Genomic DNA, 12,053 nt, shown 5'->3' on the forward strand with positions numbered 1-12,053 from the left:
CTTCTCCCAGCCTCAGAATATTGCAAATATCTCCCCTGAGCCAGTCATTGGCGGCTTATAAATAATGCAGCCCCTCGCTGTGCAATAAGGGCTTGTCAGTAGCTATTCTGGTCTCATAAATTAAAGATGAAAAGGTACAAGGCTCTTGCCAGAAAAATGAAGACAAATTTTTAATAGCTTGCCAAGACACAGGGAGATGGAGCGCTCGGGAAAAATGAATTACGTTTTTATTATGTGTTTTATTGTGGTGTAATTGAACGGGATTATCTGAGAATACAATATATTTCCAGAGCAGTGCAAAGAAAACAAAAATAATGATGACACCTGCCTCCTCCCACACATACTACACTCACCACCAGGCTGCGTGGGGACACCCTCCATGTATGCACTGGCTGGGAGCTGCCCTGAGCTGTTTGTGGGCACGAGAGACAGAGATGGGAATGGGAGGGACATGGGACTAGAGACACAGGGGCTTGGGGTGGCTGGATCTTGTGAATGGCCAGACAGCATCTGGGCTCACCCCAGCAGCCCCCAAAGCTGTGGGGATGGTATTCGAGGCAGGGTGGCATGGCAGTACACTCACAGCCACTGGATGTCTTTCACCTGCCCTGTATTCGCAGCTGCTTATGTCCCATCGCTGAGATCCTTTTTGGTCTGTGCCTGACCCATACAAGCTGGCATTGCTAGGCTGAGACATGACAGGTCTGGAATGCTGCCCTGCAAACCAGCCAGGGTGTCTGTCATCTTCTGGAGCTGGCAGCACTGCAGTGAGCCCACAGACTCAGTCACTTCACTGTGCTAGGGGATACCTGTCCTCACGGGTCTCCTGGTTGGGGGCAGAGAAAACTCCTTCGTACAGTGAGTTCTGGGAGGCTGACAAGCCCAAAGGTGACACTGCTGCCTCGGCAGGGGTGCAGGATGCAGCAGTGGATGCAGGGGAGCAAGGATGCTCAGTCCCTTCCTGAATGGGCTCATGACAGAGGTCAAGGGCCAGTCCCAGAAAGACAGCAGTTGGATGCCACCTGGGATACTGCTGGGGGTGTTGGGCGGTGCTGGGCTGGGAACATCGATTGGTCCCTGGCATCTTTAATGAGCTGCCCGACCACAAGCTTTAACCTTGCCCATAATGAGGGCGAGCGGCAGCAATTCCTACTGCCTCAGCCGGCTCCCCCAGCCTTAATGAGCTAATCAATACTTGTTCTCAGCTTAATTTCCAGCTAATTGCTCTTTAATGACGCCTGGAAATGGGCAGCCTCTTGTAGAGGGGAGCGTGCAGGCTCCCCCTCGCCAGTGCCCGTCCCCAGTGGAAGGGGGTGCTGGGGCACTGGTGGTGGGGCACCTTTTCTGGCTGCATCCCAGCTAGGACTGCTGGCACTGCTGGAGGCTGGGGAACGGGAGGGTGGCAAAGGGGACAGCGGGCACGGTGCCAGGCAGCTGGCAGCACCCTCTGGAGCTCTGCCTGGAGGGGCATGCAGCCTTGAGTGCACAGGGCAGGCTGAACAGAGGATCCCCACATTCTAGGAGGGTCCCCGAGCCCCTCAGGACACTACATTGCGGTGTGGGCTTACAGGCTCTGCTCACGGTGGTGCTTTTAGTGTTCAGGGAGATGGTGGGGCTGAGGTGTCCATGCGTTGCTTCAGGATTTGCAGTCCCCAAGTAGAGGGTCAGTGTCATCGCAAAGGGCCAGAGACAAGGCCAGCAGTGCCCTGGAGGTGGCAGCAGAGACCCCTCTGCCTCCTGTCCGCATCGCCTGCCCGCACCCCTGTGCCGGGGTAGACCCACGGGCAGGGCGGGGGCGGGCAGGGAACTGTGGGGGGTGGTCCTGTTTGCTGCTGGGTCGGGCTGCGGGGGGAGCCGGGCGAGTCACGCGGCACCGTGGTGTCAAAGTTGGCACGGCCGTGCCAGCACGGGGACATCTCCCGGGAACGCAGCTCCCGCCGCCTCTTCCAGGCCGCAGGGTATATGAGCTGCGCTGGGATGGGGTTTGTGGGAAAACCCCACGAAAGCGGCGGGATTCCTGCGGGGATGGAGTTGAGCCGGGGCTCTGAACGCGGACGCCGAGCAGAGTGGAGACAGAAGTGTCCCTTGCCATTCGGCCATCGCGCCTCGAGGCCGGCTGAGAGCCCCTGGCCCTGCACACAGCTGCAACTGCTTCCCTAAGAATTTGCTGACGGATTGGTTCTTCAGAGGAATTCACTCTGGAAAAGCCTAGAGAAACCTGAGCCTGCTGCTTCCCAGCACGGGTCTGGCCTGGCATGCAGGCTGGGGGGGACCTGCCTGCTGCTCATCCCTTGTCCCTGCAGTGGAGCCCCAGAATGTGGCTGGGACCCCTCGAAAGCCGTGCAACCTTGGTGTGGGCTGGCCAGAACCCGGCCACATCAGGCTGCTGCAGATGGCAGGAAACAGAGAGAAGCAGCAGTTTGACAAGAAATGAGATAGATTTGGTTTATTATCAGAAGACCCTCACGGCCCCAGGCAGTGTGCCGGCAGCATTCTGTCCCAGCATCTCCGGTAACGTTTGCTTCTGTCAGTGACGTAACTGACATTCTCATCCCCACCAGCCCAGCTGTGATGCTGCTTGCCAGCCCTGCCTGACATGATGTGCATTGAGTCACTTGGCCCAGGGCTTTTTTTCCACAGTGGATTTTTTTTCTTGACTTGTCTGCTGTAAACCCCAGATCCCTGTGGGGTGGTCTAGGAGTTCAGTCCAAAGCTGGGGGAGCCAGAAACACTGTGGTACCCCTGATTGGCCATGATGGCTCTGTCACCAGTGTTTCAATCTAATAACAGAGATCTGCAGTGGTGCCATGGATGTGGGTCTGCCAGAAGTATCTACAGACTCCTGGTTTCAACAGGACTGTCACAAGATGGGTAACAGTGACAAGGAGCAACCCATCAGGGAGGGAGGAAGTTTTGATGCTTGAGGCTCAATCTTCAAAGCCCAATTTCAGGAGCTTCATTTGGCTTAGGGAAAGTGAGGAGAAAGGAGAGATAACTAGCCAGCATGAGTGGGGAGACAGGAATGCAATTTACTCTGGTGCCAGGCCATGCAGGGCTGTGACCACCCTTTTCCCCACAAAGCTGAGCCAAGCAACACCAGCCACAAGCCCCACGTGCAGCCAGGGGCCACACTGATTGACTTGAGGTGTGATCGAGCAGAACTGTGTTAAGCACAGGTTAGATCTTCCACCCCTCATTCATACCTGCCACTGTTTATTAGCACATTCAATAGTCTCATTAAGCAGGAGGTTTAATTACCTGCCAGGTTTGAGCTCCGTCTTGTTGAGCTGAGCTGCCCCTGGCTTTCAGGCACTGGGTTGTGTTACTCCAAGACCGGAGCTGTTCCTGCTCAGATCTGTGTTTGGATTTCCCTTCTGGCCATGTGATCCATCTGGAGACCTGGCCTCTTCCCACCTTGTGGCTGCAGTGATGCTCAGACAAATCCAGCCACCCAGAGGCCATGATGACCTCACGAAGAGAGGGACACACCAGGTGCTTGGGCCATGGCATATGGCAGAAGGTCATTCCCCACATGTGTGGAGGACACCAACATTGGGGCCTGTTCCCCTTGCCCTCCTGCCAAGGGCAAGAGATGCAAATTACCAGGGACCATTGATGGCCCTCTTTTCAGTGATGCCTGGGATTTAAGTGCTGGCTCTATTTCTGTGCCAGCCAGTAGCTTGGTGGTCAGAGGAAGACTTCGGAGGCCAGGCTTGCCCCATTGCTTTGCTCCCTGGGTTGAGCAGGGGCAGGTGAGGGTGTGTTTGGTACAGGGATGCCTGAAAGTGTAGGCAGTGCTTCATCCCAAGGTGGGAAGGGTGGCATGGTGGGGATAGTCCAGGAGACTCTTCTACCCCTCCCTGGGGTCACCAAGAGTCTGTATCCTCTGATCGAGCTCTGGGGGTGCGTGTAGGAAAACCTCAGCCTTCCCTGATTTTTTTCCCTGCCTTCTCAAAACAGCTGCAGCCACAGCTGCTCCACAACTCATAGATGCCAGACCTGAAAACCTATGGCATGTGGGGACTGAACTCAATGGGCTGGGCAAGGGGACCCAGAGAGGGAGGCAGCTCTGAGACAAGGGGCTGGGGGCCACAGACGGGGAGTGGGACTTGAGGCTGAAGGCAGAGCTGGCAGGAAACCCCCCTCTGCAGCAGGAGGCTGGAGGGGGAGTTTGGTTGGCAAAGGCGGATTTAGGGGGGCTGAAGCCTGGTGCATTTTCCATCGTTAGACACGGCTGGATTAACAACATGACCGAGCGAAAGCCCTGGAACCCGGAACAAATTTGCAGGAGGGTGTTGGAAAGCAAAAGCAGATTTTTGCAGCGTGGTGAAGGAAACCAGGTCCTTAGAGGGATCCTGCTTTGCCAGACCTTCACTGAGGAAGTAAATCCCACAAATTCCTTGCCTGCAGGAGAGGAGCTGGCTATGTGATCCCCCAGCATAGCATCCAGTGCAACATGCAAATGCACAACTTGTTTGTGTTGCAAAGGCACATCCTGGCTCCCCCACTCAGAGCCAGGGAAACTGAGGCAGCGAGCAACAACACAGCTTGCTGGGGAGCTCTGAAGCCCCAGCCGTGTGTATGAAGGTTTTGCACTGCTGTGGTGTAGAACAGCCCCACCATTGCTCCCAGTAGCTCTCCCCCAGCCAAGGCAATGCCATTGTCTGCACCCCAAAACCCCTTTCATACCTGGCTCCTGGAATGGGGAAAGTACAGATATCCCCCAGGAACTATCCTCACGTTTATTTACAGCAGCTGCTCAGCTGCTCAGATTTTCAGTCTGTGTTTCCCCAACCAAATTACAGGTTGAGAGATGCAGCTTTTGACCACTTCCTTAGCCGTGCCCAACCTTCCCATTCACTTGCCTCCAAGGACCCCTGCAAAGCTGGTTTCTGCCCCCCCCTCCCCATGGATGGAGCTGAGCATCAGCCCAGATCCCGCACATGGCCGGGAGTGACTCCAGCGTGGGGGTCCGCAGGGAGGTGCTGGTGCCGGGGGAACGGAGCGGCAGAGCCCGGGGGCCAGGGTGCATGGCGTGGCCAGACCCCGGCAGGGAAGGGGTGCCGGCCAGCCCGTGTCCCGGTCCAGGGACGGGCCGCGGGCCCGGAGAGGGGCGGGGGGATTCACGTTTCGCTGACATCACGGCGGTGCTGGAGCGGCCGGGGGCCAGCAGCCCCGGGGGCCAGCAGCCCCGCCGCCACGGCCACTGCGCACCCGCGGCCCCAGGCACCGGCGCCTCCGGTAAGTGGCGGTTTATGGCAGGGTGGCTCCCGGGGGACCCCAGGGGACGCCGTGTCCCTTCCTAGCACTCACCCAGGACCCCCAGTGCCCGCACCTCGAACGTGGGGATCCAGAGACCAACTTTGCAGTTACCCCCTACCCTTTCTCTGGCCCCCCACATCCATCGCATGTTGGAGCCTTGCTTTGTACAGACTGGTGTAGGGTGGGGGATCCAGCACAGGGCCTCCATGCCCCTTTCCACCCCTGGGGGGCTCGGTGGTCTCTGTAAACGGGTCACATTTTCACATTTGGTTATCCGGGGGTTCATGTATGTAACCCACTGTCCGGGCCATCCTCACCACCCTACCCCAGCTCTGGGCTGCATTAGCCCCGGAGGGGAGGGACTTGCAGCTGGCGGGGGGCTGTAGTCTGCCCCTCGGTGCTGTTCCCTCCAGGAGGGGAGGGGACAGCCTGGCCATCTGTGTTCCCTCCCCACCCCGTCTCGCTTATTCTGGGTTACCCTGGGGCAGGGGACCATAAGTTCACCTCATCGCAGAGAAGTCAGCCAGGGTATAACTGGGAGCAGGGCAAGGATATTCACAAAGGGATTTAGTTCATTGTCACCCTCTCTCGGAACAGGCTTTGAGACTCCACATGTCCCCCTCCAGCAGAGATGAGAAGCCTGGGAGAAATGAGCCTCTGCTTACCGTGGGTGGGTAATGCAGGCCTGGGGTTTGGGGACAGGGACCTCGCTGTGCCAGTACAGGCTGACCACACGGGGTCTGCTATCAGTCCACTGGCTGCCCACCTGTGCACTGAGTTCCTCCATGCTCGGCATCAGTTGTCTGTCTGATAACTGACAGTGTCACAAAGTCTTCTGAGAGAATGTTTTTAACCCTGCTCAAGTGGGTGGTGCTTAAAAAGAAGGGTTGGAGCTCAGGGAGGAAAAGAAAACAAAAGCCAGGCATGACTGGGGGCATACTCCTGGCCTGGCTGCCTCCAGCACAGAAAGAGCTCCTTGCTGCAGGATCAGCCACTCCATTTTGCATGTATAGATGGTGAGGGAGGAAAAAAGGGCTGTGACTCTTGCAAACCAATGGGGAAAGGAAAGAGGTTTGAGAGCAGCTTCCTGAGAGGAGATGAGAAGCAGGGTACGAACTGGCTGAGCCATAATAATGTAGAACAGCCTGTCCAATGCCCTGCCAGCCCTGTGGCTCCCCATGCTGGGATCAGAGCAGGCTGGACTTTGCATGCTGGGCTGCCAGGGAAGGATTGAACCTGGTGGGGCTGGGATCAGCAGCCCATCTCATCAGAAGATGTAGGACAGGACCTGGTTGGGGAGCTCCAGAGTGTGAAAGATGTGGGTGAGGGGCTGAGGGTGAGAGGGGCTGGATCTGACCCTCCACTGCACATCAAACAGCAATGCCATTCAGGGCAAGCCAGCCAGGAGTCAAAGGAATGGGAGACACTTTCTGCACTGGTAACACACGTCTTCCCTCCTCACAGGACAGGAGGGCTCCTCAGATCTAGACAGGGAGACCAGAGTGGTGCCAGAGATCCCCACCCAAGTGACAGTGGGACTGGGATAGAGGAGCTGCCATGAGGATGTCTGAAGCCAAGCCCTTCAGCTTCTCTTGCCTTGTGCTTTCCTTGCTCTCCTTGCACTGGGCTTTGCTCCAGATGGGCCAGGCTTTTCCCAGCACCTCTGACTACCTCCAGCGGGGCTGGCAACGGCTTCTGGAGGAAGGGGAGGGCTGTGCTGAGTGCCAGCCGGAGGAGTGCCCGACTCCACGCGGGTGCCTGGCTGGCATGGTGCGGGATGCCTGTGACTGCTGCTGGGAATGTGCCAACCTGGAGGGACAGATCTGCGATCTGGACAACACCAACCACTTCTACGGCAAGTGTGGGGAGCATCTGGAGTGCCGACTGAATGCTGGGGACTTGCATCATGGAGAGGTGCCTGAGCCTCAATGTACCTGCCTCTCCCACCTGGCCCTCTGCGGCTCCGATGGCAAAACCTATGCTCAGATCTGCAGGTTCCTGGAGGTTGCCCATGCCCACCCTGATGCAAACCTCACTGTGGCCCACGAGGGTCCCTGCGAGTCAGGTAGTGCCCCTAGAGCTGCAGGATGGAGGCTTGTGTGTGTTGGGAAGAGGCAAGCAAAGGGGTCTGGCTTAACTGTTTCTCCTGACAGCAAACTATCAGTGTTCACAGGGATATGGCAGCGCTGGGGGCTGCTCCATAGAGTGCCAAGTCTCCCCTAGTGCCCCCACCCTGCTACTCTGGGGCAGACCAAGCGCTTGGAGAGGTCTGGGATCAGCTTTGCCAAAATGGAGTGGGGTTTATGGGAAGCAACAAATCCTGCTGAAGCAGATGGGGAAGTTCCAGGGAGTTGTTAGCAAATTCTTGGCAGCATTGCTGGGTTCATGCTGGCCTGTTGCTCCCAAGAAATGTGCCTGCCTCCTGCAAATGGAAACCTGGGTTGGTTTGACTTGGCTGTGTGATTTCTATCTTCCATTTAAAATTCAGCTGGGGGCTGAGAGAGGACAGCCTGGCAGGGAGGCTGTGCTCCAGCCTGCCCTGTCTGGCACAGGTCAGCCAGTGCTGTCACCATAGCCTGAGGAGTGTCAAGGTTGACTTTATTTTCTGTAGATCATCACGTTCCTGAGTTTTTTCCAGGTGTATTTGGAGGTGGAAGACTTCTGTTGACCTCTGGCTCATGCTATGGTCCAGATTGTGGACCAGATGTGGGTAGGAAGGGTAGTTCTCTCTCCCTCTAGGGACATCCCTCCAGGGAACAGATGTGGAACCTGGAGGTGTTGGCTTTGTCCAGCAGCTGGAGATGTGTTGACTTCCTTCATCACATACAGTGCTGTGTCAGAGCAGAGGCCTTATTTGGCTGGAAGCTCAAACATTTCATCCATCCCCGCCAGCCTTGGGCTGGATGAGCACCCCAATGGCCTTTCCACTGCAGGAGTGTGCTCTAATTGCTCAGGAGAGCTTTGCTTTGTAGTGTTGCTGTTACTGCACTGTTCCTTGAGCATCACTGCACAGGTGGTGAGACTGAGGGCAGAAGGGATGGCACCCCATAATGGGCTGGCAGGGGGAAGCTGGGGAGGGAGCCTCCAGTCCCAGCTATGAGGAGGGACCGTGTCTTGGGCAAAGGTGAGGGTCTGCCATGGGTGGGAGAGGAGGGGCATGGGAAGGGTCCCAGTATCTCTATGTGAACTAAACACTGCTGCCCAAGAGACCAGCCCAGGAGAGCCCGTGGAACTTGCCAAGGGTGAGACCTCTTTTGAGCCCACCGTGCTCTCCTGTACCCCCTCCCCAGAGCCCCAGATCACCTCTCCTCCCTATGACACATGGAACATCACGGGGCAGGATGTCATCTTTGGCTGCGAGGTCTTTGCCTATCCCATGGCATCCATTGAGTGGAAGAAGGATGGCATGGACATGCTGCTGCCTGGAGATGACCCCCACATCTCTGTCCAGGTAAGTGGTGTGCCTAGGGCATTGGTGATGGCCCAGGAGTGACCCAGTGCTTCTCAGAGCTCATGGACAACCAGACCTAAGAGTGGTCATACTCAGGGGATGGCCAAGTCTGGCTGCCTGGGAATGGGAAGGGGTAACTGCAGGCTGCACAGCATGAGGACTGGCTGAACCAGGGCTGATGTCTGGGGCCATCAGCATAGCTCTCTTCTGCAATTTTCTCTAGCAGTTTTTGAACTCATTAATTTTTAGGACCCACAGAGTCCTCCAGCAGGGAATTTCCCACTTCCCTGCCTTTAGTTTGCTCTCCTTTCTGGCTTCATTTGTGGCCTTACTGGTAGGGTTGGAGGAGACGACCTCCCGTATGCCTTCCAGCTTGGGTTATCCTCTAGTCCTACAAGCACATCCAGGCAGTCCCTGCCCTTTTTTTCCATCAGCAGAGCTCCCATCCCAGAGTTGGCAGGCACAGGGGTGAGCATCCTGCCTCTGGCCAGCCCTAAATATAGTGCCCAGCTGGTCATACCTAGCTATTAGAGGGTGTGGGCAGAGGCACAGGGGCTGTGCACCTCAGCCGTGCACCAGTGGGGAGGAAACTATGGTGGGATGGATGTGGGAAGCTAGGGAAGTAGGCGAAACCTGGCACAATTGTGGTATGATGTGCTGGATCCCCTGCATCTTTCTACCCTTCAAGCCTCTCCGCAGCCTGTTGCAGGGTCTGACTGTGGATCTCCACCCTGCTTGGGGCTACTCTGTCTGGTTGGAGGAGACTCTACTGTCCTCCACCCCTGGCCACTGCACCATAATAGCAGCCTGCAAACACAGCTGCAGCCCAGCTGGGTCAGGAAAAGCCTATTTATTCCTGGGGATAAACAGAAAATAGCATGGTTGCTGCCAGAGCAATCCTGGGACCTCACTGCCTTTTGAAATAGGGGACTCAGAGCTCTGTGGCACAGATGCCCCCTTGCTTCTGACACAAGTGCTAACTGAAGTCCCTCCCTCATGCAGTTCAGAGGGGGGCCCCAGAAATATGAAGTGACGGGCTGGCTTCAGATCCAGGGTGTGCGGGTGACGGATGAGGGCACGTACCGCTGCTTCGCCAGGAACAGCATCGGGGAGGTGGTGGCAGTAGCCAGCCTGACCGTCTTCACACCAGGTGAGCACCATGTCCTTCTCCCCGTGCTCTCATGGTGTTGAGGGAGGGGATGTTTGGGCCAAGTGCACCGGTGTGGTTGGAGCTGCTGGAGTGTAGGGCTATGCTGGTGACACCCGAGCAAGTTGCTTTGCATGGTTTGGCTTTGGTCCTGGCGGGGAAGGGGAGGCACTGCAGGGTGGCAATGTCACATTGTTCCCATGCTGCCGTTTCAGACCAACTCAACCTGACAGACTTTTCCTTGCTGAAGGCCCGCATGACACCCGAGGACTATGGGGACAGTGAGGAGGACTACTACTAGCCCAGAGACAGGATGTCTGGCTGCAGAGATCACCTTGTCCACAGTGACTGTTCCTGGGGGTTGGGGACACCTCTGGAGCACCCACCAGGCCAAAACTCCTTCTCTGAACAATCCTGGCACACCCGCCTGTTTTTTGGGGTGGGGGACAGGGTGACACATCCTTCCAGGGTGCTTGGGGAAGGGATACTGGCTGATTGGTGGCACAGGGCTGGTACCAGGGGCAGCTCTGCCTGGAGCAGGGTGGGTCTTTCTTCTGGCAGTGAGTGGAGACATGGTGGCAGTTGGGACACTGCAATGGCAACTGTGCCATGTGTGATTAGGACTTGGTGCTGGGTGTGGAGACAGCTCCCTTTGAGAGAGTGAGGGCAGGGCAGGGGCATCACTGCCCTCTACAAAGCATTTTTCGGGAGCTGGAGCAGAGTGTTGGGACCTCACTGTGACACCCAGTGTGTCACCCCCATATCTGTTCTGTGTTCCTTGAGCACAGAGACAGCCCAGATTCTCCCCATGACCTGAGGAACCTGCAGCCAAAACATCCTCCTGTTTGCTTTTTAACAAGAAACGTAGTGATTTGAGGAAACTAGACACTTGTGGCTTTCAGTGCTGTCTTTTCTCCAGCCCAACAGCCCTTGTGGTCAGAAACACCTTGGCTTTTTTGGACAGACTTCATTCTTTCCCTTCCATGCAGCTCTTTCCTTTACCATTTCAGATAATATTATTTAAAATACACACATGGGTCAAAGCCAAGAGGTCAGTCAGGTGTCCTGCATCCACAAGAATGATTATTGGGGTGAGGGAGGGTGCAAACACCGTGGATGTTCCCTTGTCCGTTGTGTAGCTGCTTAAGTTGAGGAGCCCACCTGCCCATCCTGGTGCTCACAGGTGTGAGTCCTGCCCTTCTCACCTCACATGAGGTTGGGGTGCCCAGCAGACCATCTCCTGTGCAGTGGGGATGTATCAAGCCAGGTCATCATATCTCCATCAGTTTGGATCCTATCCCATTATGACTTTGGGGTCCTAGATTCTGTGACACTGGGCTCTCCACCAAGATCACTACAGCCCTGTCAGCATGGACCAGCTCTGCCTAGGTGGGGAAGGACAGGGAAGCTCTAGTAGATAGAATCTTCTATCTTCTATCTTAAAAAAAATCCCACCCACCTCCCAGAGCTGGTGATTTAGAGCAAACTTGTATCTGTGGGGAGCATGGGAAGGAAGCTCAGAGCTGCACTGTGCTGCTCTGTGCTCAGAGAGGGCTGTCAGGACCCCTTCCCATGGGCATTCTGGGGCTGAGCTCACACTCAAGGGGTGCTTTTCCCCTCAAACCAGCAGCATTTACAGGACTTCTGGGGCTTAAAACCAAACCACTCTCAATTGCTCAGTCCCAGCTCCTGGGAGGTCCAGAGCTGTGGGCTATGGCAGGAAGCCAGACCCCGTGAGGAAGGAGTTGGCCGGTCCCCAGGCAGGAGGAGGCAGGATGCAATGAGGCTGGTGGCTCGGGTGCTGCACTACTCTCCTTCACTTGTTTTTTCTTTTCTTTTCTTCCTCTTTCTCTTGGGATCTGGCTCAGACGACTCAATTACAGCACTGAAACCTGAACAAGTAAATAAAAGGGATTTGTCTGGAGTTGGCAGCAGAGCAAAATTCCTGCAGACAGTGAGGCTGGGCCAGCCCTGGCCCCTGCACCACAGCTTGACAGGGCACAGCCATCAACACTGCTGCCCTGCCTGCCTGAATGCCTGCCCTCTCTGGTAGCAAACCTATCCTCAGCCAGGGAAATGCCAAAGCCACTCCTGCCTCAGCTTCTCCTTCCCTCCAAAAGCATAATAGTATCCTCCTGGGGCTGCTACATCAGAATGGGAGGGTGTTCAGGAAGAACAAGGGACATAAATGTG

The 12,053-nt window shown here is 56.2% G+C and overlaps 1 protein-coding gene across 2 annotated transcripts; it reads left to right on the forward strand.

Moving 5' to 3' along the window:
* The first annotated feature begins 5,148 nt into the window (after window positions 1–5,148).
* Window positions 5,149–11,784, forward strand: KAZALD1 (Kazal type serine peptidase inhibitor domain 1). Of its 2 annotated transcripts, XM_071563605.1 has the most exons (6): window positions 5,149–5,241; window positions 5,860–5,932; window positions 6,727–7,327; window positions 8,553–8,713; window positions 9,716–9,863; window positions 10,076–11,784. In XM_071563605.1, exons 3-6 carry the CDS (start codon window positions 6,820–6,822, stop codon window positions 10,159–10,161), a joined length of 903 nt encoding a protein of 300 aa, XP_071419706.1. In that variant the 5' UTR covers window positions 5,149–5,241; window positions 5,860–5,932; window positions 6,727–6,819; the 3' UTR covers window positions 10,162–11,784. The 2 variants fall into 2 exon arrangements, with proteins under 2 accessions (XP_071419706.1, XP_071419708.1); XM_071563607.1 differs by lacking the exon at window positions 5,860–5,932.
* Window positions 11,785–12,053: the final 269 nt, after the last annotated feature.

This window comes from Pithys albifrons, chromosome 9, assembly GCF_047495875.1.
Source record: "Pithys albifrons albifrons isolate INPA30051 chromosome 9, PitAlb_v1, whole genome shotgun sequence".
Classification (NCBI taxonomy): Eukaryota; Metazoa; Chordata; class Aves; order Passeriformes; family Thamnophilidae; genus Pithys; species Pithys albifrons.